At 43.0% G+C, this 19,822-nt stretch overlaps 2 protein-coding genes across 3 annotated transcripts; both read left to right on the top strand.

The window, feature by feature from the left end:
• The first annotated feature begins 2 nt into the window (after positions 1-2).
• On the top strand, positions 3-19,467 carry LOC311226984 (breast cancer type 2 susceptibility protein homolog). 2 transcript variants are annotated; one of them, XM_084312468.1, is made up of 17 exons: positions 3,658-4,642; positions 4,794-4,892; positions 4,983-5,052; positions 5,799-6,298; positions 6,883-7,073; positions 7,588-7,775; positions 8,928-9,098; positions 10,543-10,915; positions 11,031-11,186; positions 11,308-11,455; positions 11,945-12,054; positions 13,912-14,113; positions 14,922-15,088; positions 17,386-17,524; positions 18,255-18,505; positions 18,633-18,773; positions 18,877-19,467. In XM_084312468.1, exons 1-17 carry the CDS (start codon positions 4,051-4,053, stop codon positions 19,216-19,218), a joined length of 3,840 nt encoding a protein of 1,279 aa, XP_084168594.1. In that variant the 5' UTR covers positions 3,658-4,050; the 3' UTR covers positions 19,219-19,467. The 2 variants fall into 2 exon arrangements, with proteins under 2 accessions (XP_084168595.1, XP_084168594.1); XM_084312469.1 differs by lacking the exons at positions 3,658-4,642; positions 4,794-4,892; positions 4,983-5,052; positions 5,799-6,298 and adding an exon at positions 3-36.
• LOC311225302 (uncharacterized protein) lies at positions 835-3,535 on the top strand (the record flags this gene model as incomplete). Its single annotated transcript, XM_084310525.1, has 2 exons — positions 835-2,770; positions 3,498-3,535. The coding sequence occupies 2 exons, from the start codon at positions 835-837 to the stop codon at positions 3,533-3,535; spliced, it is 1,974 nt and encodes a 657-aa protein (XP_084166651.1).
• Positions 19,468-19,822: the final 355 nt, after the last annotated feature.

The following is a 19,822-nucleotide window of genomic DNA, read 5'->3' as shown; positions in this document are numbered from 1 at the left end:
CCAGATGAACCACATGTCAGCAAAAATCCCTGTGAGGTAGGAAACTGGCTGCAAGAACGGGGAGATTTGACAGAACAAAATAAAGAGTCCTCGGTACCAGCCAAAGGCCAGGATTACGAAGTGTCACAGCTTTGCAAAGCTTTTGCTCAAGACTTGACTCAAATGCCAGAAACGAATAAATCTTCTCAAGAGCGCTTCTCTGCATCGGCTTGTTTGTCTGCATTGAAACAGAGGAACAAAAGACCGCTGATTACACAAGAATCAAGTCAAAGTGGAGCTGCCCATCACCATGACTGCACTGGCATCAGCAACGCAGGACATAGCTCTGTCAGTATCCTAAACAACTCTAAAACCGAGCGCACAATGAATGATAGTGGCTTCCAGACGGCTGTCACTCCAATGACCGGATCATCACTCATCCTTCCCGGCTCGGGGAAAGCCGCTCAAACTCAACCGCGCCCTGGTTTTAAAACTGGCAGTAACAGGACTGTTCCTTCTCCATTATTAACTGTGGAGAAGGAAAAGGCACCGTTGGACAACGTTATGGTGGGAACCGCAACTCCTGCTATTTCCTCCATGAATGTAGCGAATCTAGCCAAGCGGAGACGGCGGTTTGGCCCCGGCACAGACGGCAAACCATACGCGGAGAATACGTTCAAGAGACCGCCTGATGGTGCAAAAAGAGCATTAGATATGAGCATGTGTGTTGAGCAGCATGCGAAAGTTAATGTCCCACAGAGAGTAACTGTTTCTCCTCCTTCTGTCGGTGCGTTTGGATTCCGAACTGCCTCAAATCGAGGAATAAATATTTCTGCCATCAATCTGGAGAGAGCCATGGGTTTATTTAAAGAGATTGAGGATGAAGGCCCTAAACGTGGCTGCAACACTGAAGAAGACACCGGCATGACCTGCCAGTCACTGGGAACCAAAGTCACAAATTCAACATGTCCACCCTCTTCATCAACGGAGAAGTGTGAAGACGTCCAGTCCCAGTTGACGGCTTCGCAGAGAGCCGATGTCACAGAGCTGTGCAGTCTTTTGGAAGACGCGGGCAGCCAGTTTGAATTTACACAGTTCAAACCTGCAGAGTCACGCTTAAATTCTCAAGATGATGTCTCGTCTCCCCAAAGAGCCGACAAAGAATTGGATCCCGATTTTCTAAACGGCATAGATTTTGATGACAGTTTTAGCTCAGACGCTGAAAAGACCTCAGACAGAACAACCTCTATTCCTCATGTAAAGAAGAGTTGCAAGGCACCCATCGCCAAAAGTAAATCAACGTGTACGTCATTCTACAGAACGAGCAAAGAGAAAGCCCCAACTGGAGATGCACTTCCCCTTTCCAAACATACTTCTGAAAGTACTCCTCTCATTGAGTCGGCAAAACTGGGAGAGGATAAATCTGACATGGATGGGGACACCGAGATAAACAAGCCTGAGGATAAAAATCTTGACAAAACGCTTGACATGGGCTTTAAAACCACGGGAGGAAATGCGATGAGAATTTCCAATAAGAGTTTTAACAAAGCTAGAGCTTTGTTTGCAGATTTAGATGAGAACCTGCTGGCTGGCAGCTCTGACACAGGCGTAACAAGAGAGGAAACTGATCTGACTGCTAGGCACCAGGACAGTGTTGAGGGTAATACTACTCGAAACGGTGACTTGTATATTAAAGAAGAAGACACATACTCTTTGTCCACAGGCAAACATGATCTGGACAGTGGGGAGAAAATGCAAGTTGCTTCAGCGATTGTGATGGAATCCCATTGTTCAAAAAACAGGCTGGTTCCAGACATTCAAAGTTATGAACACATTTGTAAAACAAATGAATGTGAAAATGGCAAAATCAACACACCTGCATCCCATGGACAGAAGAGTGGATTTCAGATGGCCAGTGGGAAAGGGATTGCAATCTATGCAAAAGCCATTCAAGAGGCAAAGGCTCTCTTTAAAGAATGTGATGTAATGGAAAGCGATGATTGTGCATCAACAAATCATGGGAAATGGACAATTGTACCAGAGATTGGAAGTGGCAGTCATAAGGAAAACAATTCTGGCTTTAATACTGCTCAGGGATTCCGTGTGAACCCTTCTGGGAAACCTGCCAATGGATGCAATGAACTTGAAACTGTGAATGTTGAACCAGTTGCAAACCACACAATGCCACCACGCCATTGTAATGAGCATTTTAAGAGACCCGTCACTAATGCAGTTTCTAGATCTGCAAAGACATCGTTGATAGAAAAGCCACTCTCTTCCTCCTCGCGCACCGCATCAACAACTGTTGCTACGCGCAGTGCTTTCAGTACCGCCAGTGGGAAGAAAATATCTGTGTCTGATTGTGCACTGACAAAAGCTAGATCCCTTTTGCATGACTGTGACGTGTTTGAGGATGAAACGCAGAAAACGGACACTGTGACAACAAGTCATCCCACCAATTTAAATCTGGTTCCACCACCGAGGAACGGTGGATTTCAGACAGCCAGTGGCAAAGGAGTAGCCGTTTCTACTGCAGCCCTTCAGAAAGTGAAGGCTCTGCTGAGTGAGTGTGATGGGTCTGAGGGTAAAAATGAAAATATAAAAACCAAGGTCGTTGGCATGAAAACAAGTCGATCTACCGCTCATCCACCGCAGATAAATGGATTTTCTACAGCCAGTGGCAAGGGAATAGGAGTATCAACCAAGGCACTCCAGAAGGCAAAGGCTCTTCTTAATGATAACAATGACAACAAACCGATTCCAGCTTTTTCAGAAACAAAGACGGCTGACGGTAATCCAGAGAAAGTCAAATGTGCTTTCACAACAGCAGGGGGAATGAAAGTGAATGTGTCCGAAAGAAACCTATTGAAGGCAAGGAGCCTTCTGAATGAATCTGCTGGTGAAGAAAGTGCAGATGCTCCAATTACTCCCAGGTCTTCCCTAAAAAGCTCATTTGAGACCTCTAGATTTTGTGTTGGTGATCTAAACTCATTCAGTAGTGAAGGATTTCAGACAGCCAGTGGCAAAGGAGTCACAGTTTCTACTACAGCCCTTCAGAAAGCACAGGCTCTGCTGAGTGAGTGTGATGGGCCTGAGGATAAAAAGGAAAATATAAAAACCAAGGTCGTTGGCATGAGAACGAGTCGACCGATCACTCATATTCACCATCCACCGCAGAGAAATGTATTTTCTACAGCCAGTGGCAAGGGAATAGGAGTATCGACCGAGGCACTCCAGAAGGCAAAGGCTCTTCTTAATGATAACAATGACAACAAACAGATTCCAGCCTGTTCAGAAACAAAGACGGCTGACGGTAATCCAGAGAAAGTCAAATGTGCTTTCACAACAGCAGGGGGAATGAAAGTGAATGTGTCCGAAAGAAACCCATTGAAGACAAGGAGCCTTCTGAATGAATCTGCTGGTGAAGAAAGTGCAGATGCTCCAATTACTCCCAGGTCTTCCCTAAAAAGCTCATTAGAGACCTCTAGATTTTGTGTTGGTGATCTAAACTCATTCAGTAGTGAAGGATTTCAGACAGCCAGTGGCAAAGGAGTAGCAGTTTCTACTACAGCCCTTCAGAAAGCACAGGCTCTGCTGAGTGAGTGTGATGGGCCTGAGGATAAAAAGGAAAATATAAAAACCAAGGTTGTTGGCATGAGAACGAGTCGACCGATCACTCCTATTCACCACCCACCGCAGAGAAATGGATTTTCTACAGCCAGTGGCAAGGGAATAGGAGTATCAACCGAGGCACTCCAGAAGGCAAAGACTCTTTTTAATGATAACGATTACAACGAACACATTCCAGCCATTTCTGAAACAAAGACGACCGATAATGCTCACAGTAATCCGGAGATAATCAAATGTACAACAGCAGGGGGAATAAAGGTTATTGTCTCAGAAAAAAACCCATTGAAGGCAAGAACCCTGCTGAATGAATCTGCTGATGAAAAATGGGGAGAGTCTCCCATCAACTCTTGCCTAAAAAGCTCATTTGAGACCTCTAGATCTCATCTAAACTCATTCAATGGTGAAGTAGTATCCATTTCAAGAAATACCTCTGATCTCAACATGGCCATTGAGAAAGAAATGCCTGTTCAAGGAATTCTTCCTCTGGGAGATAAATCTGTTATTTCCTTGTGCAAAACTGGCAATGTGAAGGGTGGAGGAAATCTCCGTAATCCAGTAGTAAGTTGTTTTGCAAAAGCCAGCGGCAAAGGTGTGTCTGTATCTGAGAGGGAGCTTAAAGAAACATTGAAGTTTAATGAGGAAGACGTTGCATCTTCGAAGGGAGAGAACCTTCATGAAAGGCCTTTAGAGAAAAAGCTCCCCTGTGCATCTGCATCCTTTACTCCCGACCAACGTGTGCCAGTCGAGGTTGGAGGACTGGGGAGCCGTGGAAGGACACAGACAATGGACAGAGTGACGCACCAGTCCTCGAGGACAAACTTTGAATCACTTGACCTCGGCGGCTGCACCTTCACCCAGCAGAAGTACTTTGCACAGGAGGTTGTAGACTGTGCCAAGGCCTTGTTAGAGGACGAGGAGGACCTGGCTGAACAGAGGCTCGCTTTTGAAAGGTTGAAAGACATTCCTGTCTGTGGCAAAGAATCTGTAGAGACGGGGGCAGGGAAAAGACCAATGGAGGATACAGATATAACTGGTAAGTTGCAATACACATGAACAAAATATTCAATCATATTAAATTAAATAAGGACAATAGAAAGTAATTTGTCTCACAATTATGCATATACATGGTAATCATGACCATTACACAGTAATCCTCTTTCTGTTTTCAATATCTTCTAATCTAGAACAACCTCCCCTGAAAAGAAGATTATTGGCAGAATTCGACCGAACTGTGAATAGTCCAAGGCACTCGACACTCCTCCCAGCAAAAAGCTGTTCAGACGGTAACGGACTACCAGTGTGACGAACACCAGGTGCTAATGAAATATAATGAGAACAAAATGATTTCTGAATGCACGTGTTCTTGATTTTAGGCCTAACAAAGGACAGGAGAGGTTTCAAGTATAACATCTCGCATCATCCAAATATCACCAGGCCATACAGGTAAGCCCCTGTGGTGATGTACAGCAGACAGTGTAGTAGCACTTCATATTACAGTACACAGATTACAGGGTAATAAATAACATAGAAATAACTTAATTACTTGAAGTAATTATTTGTACTCTGGTTTTACCTGAGGAAGCGCTCTTAACATAATTACATTCCATAATTATTAGGGATGGGTACCGAATTCGGTACTTTTGAGGTACCGAACCGAAACACGTCGGTACTACCGAGTATCGAATCAAGTGAGAAAAAAAAAAAAAAAAAAAAAAAGTGTTTTTTTTAACTTTTTTTATTTATTTTTTTATTTTTTTATTTTTTTTTGTGTCAACGTTCACACGCACAATATATGCTTACCTAGGATTTGACTTGATTCAACAATAAAGCAGTCGGAGCAATGACAAGCCGAAAACTGTCGAAATTGTAGTTATTTGAAGTTTGGATTTTTTTTTACGACTGAGGTAGGTAAATAAAATTTCTTGAGACTAAAGTACCGAAAAAAGGTACCGTTGGGTACCGGTATCGATTCACAGGTACCGGTATCGGTTCAAATGTGAAAGGTACCCATCCCTAATAATTATTAGGCCTACTTGTCATTACCACATCCTACCAGGATTTCTGGTTATTTCTATGTTAATACACAGTAATTATCTTGTAATTTGTATACTGTAATATGAGGTGCTACGACAGGGATCGCCAAGTAGCTGATGACAACTCATTGCCTTGCGTCCTGTTTCTGTTAACAGAGAGGAAAAGAGCTCTGCGGGTCCCAGATGGCAGAAGGCAGGACCACAGACACCGACGCATTCAACCCTTGGTGACGGCAAACCGTCAAATTCCAAGACGGCAGTGTTTATTCCCCCATTTCACAAGATCGTTACGGCAGAGACACCCAAATGTAATGTGCCACAGGTCAAGGCAAGGACGCCTGTGTTTGTTCCTCCGTTCAGAAGAACTACTGCCAAAGACTGTTCATCTAACCCACAAAACAAGGAGGATAAACTCCAGCATCTCTGTGGAACGCCGTCGAAGAACGACACATTTGTCCCACCGACTAAAAACCCACAATGTCCTGCAAACGCAACTGATACAGAGCGCAAAGAAGATATTCAGATTTTGGACTCACAGAATGTTAAAACAGTAGACAATGGTGACATAAGTTGCAAAAACCTTCCTATTGATCGTGGAGCAGGGGATTCTCCTGCACAGGGATCTGCCGCAGACTACTTGTTATCTGGTAGTCAAGGTAAAAATGTTTCATCAAGTGAATTTAATTTAGCAGTATCACACACAAGGGAATATTTTATTGTATTTTAGCACGGCTGTGATGTGATTGCAAAATGCGGAGATGACCACAACTATATAAAGTATGAGCTCGAGTGTGATATTGGTTTAAAAAAGGGGGAAAATAAACTTGTATTATAACACTGTTATTAAGCAAATTATGAAAATCATTGAGACGTTAAATTATACATTGCTTTTAATTCCGCTCTGCCAACAAATATAGCTAAATATAACTTATCACATGAGTGCACGGAGTGATGCCGAGGAAAGGTTCCAGTGCTGTTAGATCATCAGAACTTAAGGAATGGCTCTCAGCTCCTCTCATTGCTTGGTCAAAACTAACTGTTGTATAATAAACAGTAAAATATGAACATTTAGCGTTATGATATATTGATTGATGCTGTGTTAGTCTTATCAGCAGAGATGGTTCAGAATCTCCAGAGTTTGCAGCCTGCACAGGATATACTGTACAGAATATAGTTGATATATAGAATATAGTTGGTATATATGAATTGATTGATGCTGTTTTGGTGGTCTTATCAACAGACGTGGTTCAGAATCTCCAGAGCCTACAGCTTGCACGGGATATGCAGGACATGAGGCTGAGAAAAAAGAAGCGTCAGACCATCCGGCCGCTACCGGGGAGCCTGTTCCTGGCTAAAACCTCAGGGGTGGACCGGGTGTCCCTCAGGGACGCAGTAGATGGATGTCATCCTGTCCACTACACACAGAAACAGGTACAGTAAGGGCAGGACTATAACAGGGCTACATTACAGGTCTGGAAATGCATGGAAATCAATTTCAAAGTTTGGGGAATTTCTATGAAAAATATTGCTGTCCAGTCCTAAAACATATGAATAAAGTTTTTATGAAGACCCACTGTAATTGTATATATTGTGGTATGTATTGCCATGAAGACTAACCTTGAGCTATAGAATGTTAATGTAATGGTGCCTAATAACCTATAAGACCCTAGTCATATTGATTTTTTTTTATCAATAACCCTCCCACAATCAATGTAGTTGTTTCTGCTAATTGCTCTTGCAACTTGAACTGTATGACTCAAGTTTAAATAAAGAAAATATATAAAAATAAATATATATATATTTCCATGGCAGTACAGGCAAACATCATACTGAGCACTGAATTTAAGGTCTAGAAAGTCTGGAAATTTGAAATGGGGGAAATGTGTGAGAACGAACCCTTAACAGTCCTTTCCATGTTTTACTTGTTATGTTATTCTTCACACAGCTCTATGGATACGGAGTGCACCAGCATGTGTCACAGATCAGCGGTGAAAACGCAGAATCCTTCCGCTTCACCTGCCGACAGTTCCTCAAGAAGGAGGTGTTTATAGAGGGAGGTGGTGTCCAGCTGGCTGATGGAGGATGGCTGATCCCCAGGAGTGATGGAACGACAGGGAAAGAAGAGTTCTACAGGTAGCGTGTCTATTAATCACTGTTTAACATATCAGATCTTGCGACATTGATGAATTGATTGTAATATTTGAGAAATCCCATGTAGCCGAATTAGGGGTGGGAATTGCAAGAGAAGAGGAGATTATATTATTGTATGCTGTGTATTGTACACAAGGCGATTGAAATTTGTCTTTTTGCATATCCCTCCTAGTTACACATACACACAGTCCCCCACACATGCATTTCATCAGAAAGGTCTTATTATTATTAGAGCGCAGGGTTAGTGCAGCGCCCCCGGGAGCAAATTTGGGGTTCAGTGCCGTGCTCAAGGGCACTTGGGCAGAGAAGGTGGGCACCATAGATGTAACACCAGCCACCCTTCAGTCACCAGCTCACAGCTTGAATACACCCTCCTGTCAGTGGCGGGATTCAAACTAGCGAACTCTTTACCTCTAGGCCATCCTATATACCTATACCTTAAATATTGCAATTCAGTGCTGCAGTATGTTGCGATTTATCATTCCATTTTTCTTTCATTTGACTACATTAATACCGGTAAGTTGAAATTATATCCCTTGGAGAAATAAAATGTGAAAATCAACTATTGAATAAAAGCCATGATTCGCTTGAATAATATTATCTTTCAATTGCCTTTCAGACTTCAAAGCAGTCAAGTTGGCCGTCTGTTCCATTTTCAAGAATATGACAGAACATTATTATAGTCTTTCATTAAAAGCCTTGAAATAGTACAGTGAAATCTCACAATATTGGGCATTGGTTATCCATATAATATTGTGGGGCAAAGAACCACAATACTACACTGAATTAATATTTTCCTCCACCCCTAAGTCTAATACCGGTATATGCAGATGCAGCCTGCACGAGTGCGTGTTTCCTCTGTAAGTGTTTCATAGATAGCAGTGTATTGTAATGGCAGTAACATTTGTTTCATGTACACTAAAACTGTTCATATTTTGATATGTGATCATGATTTAAGCTCTACTTCTTAGCGCTGAGTCTATGATCGCTTTTTTGAGGGACATTGATGTAGATATTGTTTAGCTAATCAGTCATTTCCAATCAAGCTGTGGCAGTGATGTCATTACTGTTGTGGTCCATCTGAATGTAGAGGAGACGCTGACTTTCTGCCATGTCTTCTGCCGCCTCCCACAGAGCGCTGTGCGACACCCCTGGTGTGGATCCCAAGCTGATCAGCGCAGAGTGGGTGTACAATCACTACCGCTGGGTCGTGTGGAAGCAGGCCTGCACCGAGAGGTCTTTTCCTGCAAAGATGGGTAGTCTCTGCCTCACCCCAGAGCAGGTGCTCCTCCAGCTCAAATATAGGTATGTATGACTAAAATTCAACGTGTTCCTAGTAGGGACGGGCGTGATTAGTACTCGCCACTCGAGTACTCGCTGTTTCAACTGAACTCGGTGGTTTTTGAGGGTGCTCGGTTAAAAAGAATTGTTACCACCAAATACGTAAAATAAAGTCAAACAGTGAGAAAGAGAAGGAGCATATTTGAGGAAGAGAAATCAGTGTAGGAAAGGAAAGAGATGGATTGACAAGTGAGAGTGAGAGATGATGGAGAAAATAGATTAGGCAGGTGGTGAAAAAACAAGGAGGTGGTGATGATTAAAAGTGCTTGTTTGTGCCAATGAAATGGAAGAACCGCGCTCTCTCTGAAAAGTGAGTTTGTTGCTGGAAGCTGTGGAGCATGGATAGTACACGCGTTACTGCTAAAAGTTTGTTAGCTTAGCGTTATCCAAAAGATAATAACCATGGTTCGTGTTTGTGCATTTCCAAATTCCAAAATTGCGCCAGCAAAATGTTGCCCACTTTGCGTAGCGTTCATAGACTAGACTATTGATATGAATACATGCCAACAGTGGAGGTAATTATTACAAATAGTAACTGACTGTTTTGACTGAAAATACGCATTCGATTCAAGAGGTTTATTCATCACATACTAGGGGTGTAACGATGCGACCTCACAACGATTAATTTCGATTACGATTATTCAGGCAACGATTCAATGCATCATGAAATCTCTTCATTTGACCACGATTCGATACATTTGATACATTTTTACATCAGTTAATTTCCCAAAAGATGTTGAATACACAAATGTGGCTGGGGGAACTGATTCACTCGGCATGAATGGACTATAGGTCAATAAAAACAATACACATTAAAAAAAACATTAATATTTTTTTAAATGGATACATTTCGATTATAATTATTCTAACATTTTCAAATCGATGCAGTTGAATCGTCACATTAGAATCGATGCATTTCGATTAATCGATGCATCGTTACACCCCTAATACATACACATGACATATAGTGAAATGAAGGTGGCCATGCCCGCCTTCGATTGTGCAAAAAATACAATATAATAATAAAATAGACATGAAATAACAAAAGAATACGCACACTCGCTGCGGAGCTAACCAGACGGCGACTGACTTCGGCCACACCATCTTATCTCGAGGAGCATTAAGCATCTGGGATATTGCTGTGCAAAGTGTGCATTGTCCACAGAGCGAGGCATAATAAAATCGGTTGTGTGTGTTTCCAGTGTGCAATATCTCATTATTGCTGCTGCCATGCGTTTTAAGATGCATGCTAAAAAAAATCGCTAAACAATTGCTCGAGCACTACTCAAGTGATTCACGAGTACTCAATCTGGGAAAATACTACTCGTGCCCATCCCTAGTAATTCAGCTGAATTTGATGTGTATTTTTGTATTGTTATTTTCTTTAAATGTGTGTTTTTTTTGTCAGATATGATGTGGAGGTAGACCACAGCCGAAGGCCCGCACTGAGGAAGATCATGGAGAGGGACGACACGGCAGCCAAAACCTTGGTCCTCTGTGTCTGCGGCGTCGTCTCAAGGGGCCACGACCCAACCAGGCACGGCAGTGGTGACATCAAGACCCCGCGAGGTCCCGACTCCACGGCTGAATCCCCGGCTGGAGGCGTTTGGCTGACAGACGGCTGGTACGCCATCAAGGCCCAGATGGACGTCCCGCTGACCGCCATGCTTCACAAGGGTCGACTCGCCGTCGGCGGGAAGTTGATCATCCATGGAGCCGAGCTGGTGGGATCCCAAGATGCCTGCTCGCCTTTAGAGGCGCCTGAATCCCTCATGCTGAAGGTACACTGATGAGGGGTTTCGAAGCAGACGTACCATGCAAATCGGATTCATCCTTGAGTTAGAACGAGGCAACAAGCAAACCTGTTTTTTTTATTTTATTTTTTTTACATTTCAGATTTGTGCCAACAGCAGTAGAGCGGCGAGATGGGATACCAAGCTGGGGTTTCACCCTGATCCCAGGCCCTTCCTGCTTCCTGTCTCCTCTCTATTTAGCAATGGAGGCCCAGTAGGGTGTGTGGACATTGTGGTGTTAAGAAGTTACCCTATACAGGTATGTTTTGGCTGATGGAAGCAACGGTTGTGATTGGAGGATCAAGAAAAGTGGGCGGGTTTTGAGAGTGGTCATTTTATGATGCTGAAGGATGCTTGTTGTCTCTCCTTTTCGACCCCAGTGGATGGAGAAGAAACCGGGCGGAGGTTTTGTATTTCGTTGTTCACGCGCAGAGGAGAAAGAGGCCAGACGCCATGACAACAGCAAGCACAAAGCTATGGAGATCGTTTTTGCCAAGATACAAACGCAGTTTGAAAAAGAGGAGAATGGTACGGCTCATGTTTATTTATTTTAAAAAACTAAAAAAAAATGTGTGAGTGACATGGTGAGTATTGAATAAAGCGAAATAATAGGGCTGCTACGATGAGTTGATGTCATCGACTTGCATATTCATGACCATCATATCGTTACTTACGTACCGTCTTTGCAGTGGACGTGGCAGATGTTCAAAGTCATAACATGCAAAGTAGGCATCCAAACTACACAGCATCTACAGATATAAATAAACATCATGGCTCATCTCCTACTCTGGCTATTCAGTAGGTGGTAACTACCCATGTGACCTAAGGATAGTAGTACCGCACTTGAAAACACATGTCAATAATTTTTAAATGTTCAATTGCAAATAAATACAAATTATTCTGGTAAATTAAGCGTTTAATTAATCAATAAAATAATTATCGTTAAAAATCGTTAACTGAATAATCGTTAGTTGCAGCCCTAAAGTGAATGTGCTTTGACAAGCTGTGATCTTCCAGACAACAGGCCTCGAAGCAGAAGACGGACCCTCCGTCATCAGGACATTGAGCGTCTGCAGGAGGGAGAGGAGCTGCAGGAAGCGGCAGACAACGACCCTGGGTACCTGGAGGTGCTGAGAAACAGTGTTATTCTAATATTTTGAAAACCCAGTATGGCTGGTTAGTGGTTACTAGGGCTGGATACCGTTCACATTCGAACCGATACCAGTTCCTGGAATTCGGTGTCTATACCCAATGGTGCCTTTTTTCTGTACTTGACTCTCTCTGTAATAACAAAACACTTTACTTGAGATTGACATCCCCTTCAAATTTGACACCCTATACCTAGGAAATATTTCCTATGAAAAATGGGACCTCAACGTCAAAAAATTTATAATGATGCTTCTGATAGCAAGCAAGAAAGCTATCACGAGAAGATGGTTAAAACCAGAGGCACCAACAGTAGATGATTGGATAGACGTAACTCATGACATCTACATAATGGAAAAGATGTAATTTTCAATAAAAATTCAGCAGGAGAAGTTCTACCAGGTCTGGTCGAAATGGACAGAATATGTCAAACACACACGATCTGACTTCTTCTAAAAGTAATAACGATCAAATGTAACTGATCCTCCCCAGGAACAGCCGCTAGCCTGTCTATGTTGTATTATTGTTTTATGTTCCGTCTTATGTCTGACCCTATGTGATGTACCCCCCCTTTTTTGGGGGGGGGGGGGGGGGGGGGGTCTTAGTTTTATTTTGTTTTATTTTGTCTCTGTTTTTATTATTGAGCCTTATTTTTATATTTATATATATATATCTATCTATATATATATATTTTTTTTATGTTTTCTTCTTCTCCTCTCTTTTTTCCCCTTTTTCTCTCTTTCTCCCCTCTTTCCTCTCCAACTTCTGCTCATTCTAAGTTACCCGATGTGTACCAATTTTTTTTTTCTAGTGGCCATCACTCACTGAGAAAATTAAAAATCAAAAAAGAAACACAAAAAAACACTTTAAGTTGTAAAAGAATGAGTCCAAACTTCTCAATTTCAACAGTTGTTTATTTGGAACATTTTGTTATTTATTGTTGTAACACACCACACGCAAACTAAATCGCTTTATCATGTATTTAAATGTTTTAATATCAACATTATATGGCCATCCTCAGTAAATATTATTAAACTCCTGACCTCATCTGGTCTTTCCAAAGACCCAAGAGACGGGACAGTAATATATATATATTTGTGGAAAAGGCTCCCTCTTGTCTAGTATACATGTATTACACTCTTACATTACATATTACATACTAAACATGTAAAGGTACCAAAACGTACCGGTAGTACCGATGTAATTCGATCGGTATCCTTAAAAGTACCAAGTTCGGGGCGGTCAGGTGGCGTAGCAGAGATTGCGTTCGTCACCAACACCGGAGACGCTGGATTTGCCTGTTCGAATCCAGCTCACAGCTCCGGCGTTGTCACCAGCTTGGCTGGCCGTTCACACTAATACAATTGGCTGTATTAGAGGGTGGGAAAGCTGGCGGGGTGGGTCCGGGTCGTTGTAAACAGCGACTCCTACAGTTCGGTCGGGGCGCCTGCTCAGCGCGGATAGGATCTAAGGGGGGTAGTGTGATCCTTCCACACGTTACACCCTCTCAGTGAGAGTCCGCGCTGCCAGGTGAAAAGAAGCGGTTGATTGGCTAGACGTGTGTCGGAGGAAGCACGTGATAGCCTCCACTCTCCCAGACCAACTGTGGGGGGTAAGTGCGCAGCGACCAGGAAGGGGATTGGGAATTGGCATAACGACTAACATTGGGATGGGAGAAAATCGGAGGAAAAAGGAGGAAAAAAAAAAAAGTACCAAGTTCAGTACCCAACTATACTGGTTACACTACATAGATAGTGATGTAATAGAACGGTACTTCCATATTTTCTTTGTGAATGGAATGTTGATTGAATGCCTATTGTACTGGTCTTGTCTTATAGGCCCGCTTGAGTGAGCAACAGCTGGGGACCCTGAATAGCTACAGGCGCTCTCTAGGAGACAAAAGACAGGCCGACCTGCAGGAGCGGTACCGCCATGCTCTGGACAACGCCCAGGAGGGAGAGGGGAACTGTCCCAAACGTGAAGTCACCGCTGTGTGGAAGCTTTGCATCGCTGACTCAAGGGACCAACCAGGCGGCAATGGTGTGCATTTAAAGGGGCACTTCACCAAAATAAACTGCTGATTTTATTCTGCACATAATCTCACGCACGTCCACAAACTAAACGGTTTTGCACATGTGCATTTAGTTTGACAGTTATTGAGAGTGGATGAGTTTGAATATGGCCACCAGTGATGTCGTCAGGGACATTGAATCCTTGTGTTGTGTTAATTACAGCTCAATGAAATGATATGGTAGCAGTCCCTATAAAACAAGGTATTGCTATTTTATTTTGCTACGTCATTTCATGGTGTAACGCAATGATTCAACGTCCCAGGCGACCTGGTGGCCATATTCTATCTAATTTACTCTAATTTACTGTCAAACTAAATGAACGTGTGCAAAACAGCTTAGGGCGTTTGGATGTGAGATTACGCGCAAAATAAATATTGTTTTTATGGTGAAGATGCTCTTAACATTTCTGATCAGCAATGCTAGTATTAGTTTCAAGTTTTGTTGTATTTGTCACATATAAGGTACATTACAGTGAAATGCTTGGTTCTGTATGAGCCCCCTGATAGTGTGCTTCATAGAGTAAAACAAGTTAAAAGAATAAAGACCAAACACTACAAAATATACAATGTACAAAATGCTAAAATTGGGTATTATCTCATCTTCGTGTTTGCGTCGCCATACAGATAATAAGCTGTATGCTACGGGTGATTTCATCCTGAAAGTTTCCATCACATTCTCTTTTTGTGGATGCACAAAGTCCATGTATGCAAAAAGAAATCCACCTGATAATGATTGAGGACCTCTGGTGTGAAATCAAATGCTTCTCCTGCTTTCAGTGCACATGATGAGCATCTGGCGACCCTGCATGGATCTGCAGTCTCTGCTGAGGGAGGGCGGTCGCTACAGGGCCTACAACCTCACTACCTCTGAAGGCAAGAAACGAGCCGCTACTGCAGTCGTTCAGCTCACGGCAACAAAGAAGACGCAGTTTCAAGAAATACAGGTACTGTCTTTTACCAAAGACTTTAGTGTCTGCTAGGGTTGGGTACCGAACTCTGTACTTTTACGGGTAACGACCGGATTAAATTCAATTCAAACCTTTATTTGTTCTTGATAAGGACAATTGAGGTCGCCCTCATTTTCAATGTCGTCGAGACTTAGACATTTCAATGCATACATTTTTTACAATATAATAATAATAAATATGAATAACTATCTATATATAGCACTTTTCATACATGGACCGCAGTCCAGAGTGCCCCACAGCAATTAGTATAAAATGAACATGGGCATAAAATCAGCATATAGGTGACAGAATAAAAACCAATGCATAAATTGCAGACATAAGAATAGGTATAAAATACAATAAAAGTAGTACAACTTAACGTGCAGACATAAGAATAGGCATAAAATAAGTACAATGTTGCTCGAAGGCATGTGAACCCCCTGAAACAGCCAGTCCCCCAAATACCCCACACATCTATCCCCACCACATCCCCATCCAAGACCCCCCCCCCCCCCCCCCCCCCCCCCCGATAAAGCATGCCATGACCGAAGGAAAACACAAACAGCCTGCGTGCCACTCACACTGCCATGCACGGCGACGAGAATGCCACCCCCGCGGGCCGCACCATCTGCCCCGGTCCTGGCGAAACCCATGCCCCCACCCCCAAACTCCACGGAGGAAAGCGCCCCAGGACCTACAGCCACGCCAAAGGAGCCATGACCCCAAACACTCAAGCAGACAGACACAACAGCGATCAAATGAGAAGACATGCAGCACCACGGACGGTCCGAGACGACACCGGGACACCCCGAAACACAGCAGAAGCCGCAGCGAGCCCTCCATGCAAGGAATCTCAAACGCCAGCAAACTGAGGAAGCCCAATGATGAAAACCAACCATAATCCATCAAAGCACACGCAAGAGACCAGCACCCAACTCCAGGAAAGTTTGATCACATAATGTTGATATTTAAACATTTAAAGGGGACATGCATTGCTATTCCTTGCACTATTGGGCAACTTTACACAATTCCTGAGTCTCTGGAACACATCAGAAATGTTTTTCTTCTAAAAGAAAATTCATTGTTTTATATTTTTGATCAAGTACTCAAAAGCCAAATTTTTCAGCCTCAGGATTTCAGGCTATTTTTGGATGGGCTCCGCCCATAAGCGCTTTGAGTGAGAGTCACCCACAGTCTGCGACTGGCAGACAGAGAGAGAGATAGAGGGAGGGAGAGAGAGAGGGACACGGAGCATAAAGTTATCTCTCCACTGCTTCCCCCGCACGGTCCAGGTTGTGTGTGTAAATGTGTGTGTGTTTGTGTTTCACACACTCCTGTGCCGCGGTCCCTCTCTCTCTCTCTCTCTCTACCAGGGAGAAGCCCCGCGCGTCAAATGCGTGTGTGTTTGTGTTTCACACACTCCTGCGCCGCGGTCCCTCTCTCTACCAGGGAGAAGCCCTGCGCGTCAGGTTGTGTGTAAAATGCGTGTTTGTTTCCCCGACAGAAGCTCCTCTCTCTCTCTCCCTCTCTCGCTCTCTCTCTCTCCCTCTCTTGCTCTCTCTCTCTCTCGCTCGCTCGTTCTCTCTCTGCCTCGCTCTGTTTGAGGAAGTGAAGATATTTCCACTCGCTCTGCTGTCGCTGTCAACCATAGAGGGGGCTTTAGTTATGCAAATCAGTACCCTATTCACGTCAGCAATACCGTCAAATCAGAACGGCTTAGTTGAGTGAGGGAAGATCTCGTGAACTCGAGACTAGACTGATGAGTCAATATGGTAATTAGAGACACAGACCCATTGATACTAACCCCTATTGCTATAATACAATGCTAAATACAGGAAAAAGCCATTTATAATGCATGTCCCCTTTAAAAACATAATACATGATCATGCAATTTAGTTTGTGTGGTGTGTTACAACAATAAATAACAAGAGGAGGAGTTTAATAATATTGACTGAGGATGGCCATATAATGTTGATATTAAAACATTTAAATACATGATAAAGCGATTTAGTTTGAGTGTGGTGTGTTACAACAATAAATAACAATGTTCTAAATAAATAACCATGTTGAAATTGAGAAGTTTGGAGTTAATATTTTACAACTGAAAAAGGTGTCTTATTACAGAGAGTTAAGTACCGAAAAAAGGTACCATTGTTGTGCCGATACCGAATTCCAGGAATTGGTACCGGTATCGGTTCAAATGGGAACGGTACCCAGCCCTAGTGTCTACACATTTAGATAATGTATGCAAATAAATATACAGACATTTAGGCCTACTGCTTTTATCATTTTAGGCCTCCCAGGAATGGTTGTTGGAGCATTTCCAACCAAGAATATCTGCCAACTTTGTCGATCTCCAAAATCCAGAATCCCCCCTGCTATGTGGAGAGGTTGATCTTGTGGGGTATGTCATCTCCGTCATAGATGGACAGGGTGAGTGATTTCTTTATTTTCTTTTTTTCCCCAAACCAGTGGTTGGCATTACTCTCCTTTTGACTTTGTTGTAAACTAATGGATTATGCACAACATGGCCATGGGTAGGTTTAGGTAACCATGTCGACAGACGGACACGGTTAGAGCCAGAGGGAGATGAACGAAAAATCCCATTCGCGCCTATGTTGTTTGAAAAACGGTGGAATAATAAAGAAATCCTTGCCGGCTCTGTCACACATCGGTCTCTATCTAGTACAAGTTAGACATGAACGAAACAACGGTCGGCAGCAGCACACAGTCCTTGCACAAGTCGATCCACTGATTGCTTGCTGGGGGCGGCAACAGTTTTACATTTACATTTAGTCATTTAGCTGACGCTTTTATCCAAAGCGACTTACAAGTTCTGTACGACAAGTCATCAGGAAGGGCACAACTCTATCAGCTGAGTAACAATGTTCATGTTTTCTGCACTCTGCACTCTCTAGCCCCACCCTGATCGAAAGAGGTACTTTCACGTCACGATAGGGGCCAGAATGTGCAGCACTGGGTGCACATTTCAGACACTACATGGCAGCACAAGGACACGTTTCTGCCTGTATTTTTTGCTGTGTGATGTTGTCCCAGAAATGTTGAAACAATGACCAGGATTAATAGGTTTCACTATATAGATAAAAAAAAATAAAAAAAACATGATCTAGTGTGTAATCACTCTTTAACCTCCGTTATGCAGGTTCCTCTCCAGTATTGCATCTGGTTGACGGGAGGATGAACTTTGTGAAAGTGCGTTGTTCCAGTTCCTTAGCTCAGTCTGGTTTGGAAGATCTGGTGAAGCCTCTGGCTCTGTTGGCTGTGAGCAACCTACAGCTGAGGACCCAGTACTCTACTCTCATCCCTGTGCTCTACGCTGGAGATCTGGCGTTCATCTCCACAAACCCCAAGGAAGCACATCTACAGGAGGTGCTCACCCAGCTCAGACATCTGGTAGAGTATACATTAGTCCAAAACCTGTAAGACAGGCTGTATAACCAACACGTTGTCTAATTTATAATGAAAATATGCAGCTTGACAGAAAGACTAATTGTTGTTTTCTTTATTATGTTTTAATCAGAGCAAGGAGTACCTGAAGAGTGCAGAGGAGAGGCTCTCGCACCTCATTCAGTCTGATGGTCTAAACTCCATCTCATCTCCAGCTCTGCAACCAAGAACTCCAGGTTGTATAATCGATGCAAGACAAGACCCAAGAACCTGTGTGAGTTAAAAAGTTATCGTTGTCTTAAATGTAGGTATAATTACCACATTTGCTCTATATTGCTGTAATACAACTGAGAATCTCTGCCGTGCTGTCTTTACAGATGACAACTCAACAGCCAGTCAGAGGCTTGGGACCCTTCACGCCTCTGACCAGGAATCCCCCTTCAGCTGAAAAAGATCCCAGAAGCCTGAAGAGAAAGCGCGGCCTGGACTACCTGTCTCGAGTCCCCTCCCCACCACCCGTCTGCCCTTTGGTCACAATGGCTTCTCCGTGTCTCAACAGGACGTTTAATCCCCCTCGGCGGTCTGGGACACCAGGCAATTTAAAAACTGTTCAGACTCTGGTTCCCAAACCCGTCCTTCAACCGCATGAGGATGAGTGGGTGGACGATGAAGAATTGGCTATGATTGATACTCAGGCATTGCACGGTAGACCTGAATAGACTGTATGACGAGACTTGTGTTTTTCTTTTCAGGAACAGTTTCTAGTCAGAACGAGTGACTGTCAAGGCTCTCGATGCCCCAATTCTCGTTTTGTTTTTAGGGAAAGGCTCACGTGAGAGATCTTTACCATTTTTGGTAAAAGCAGCAACCTAATGCACCTGGCATTGGAAAGTATGCATATTGGTTAATATTAACCAGTAGTAACCATTGTGTGACAGAAATATTGATACATGATGTGGAACTGTAAATAGCTGTACTTATGGAAAATCTTTATTATTAAAGCTCTGATGGCATTTGCCTCAATATCTTTGCAGTAAAAAATATCTAAGTTACTTGATTATGGTTTGTGTCATTAAAAAAAATGTGTTAAGTTAGGAGGAATATTTGTGGTTTCATTCAATCTGAGTAATTGAGGCTTTGTACAGAAAATGCCTTATGTCTGCAATGGTAGATTAGGTCAAACACTGGAAAAGCATGATATTGCTATTCTACTGTGAATCATTTACAAGATCCAGTAATAAGACACCAAATGATTGTGTTTTTGTTTATATCTATCATAAATCAACACATAGCAACTGTTTTGCACATAGCAACCGTTGTCTC

Source organism: Notolepis coatsorum (assembly GCF_963971535.1).
Source record: "Notolepis coatsorum genome assembly, chromosome: 1".
Lineage (NCBI taxonomy): Eukaryota > Metazoa > Chordata > Actinopteri > Aulopiformes > Paralepididae > Notolepis > Notolepis coatsorum.
This window is presented reverse-complemented; position numbering and strand designations above follow the sequence as displayed.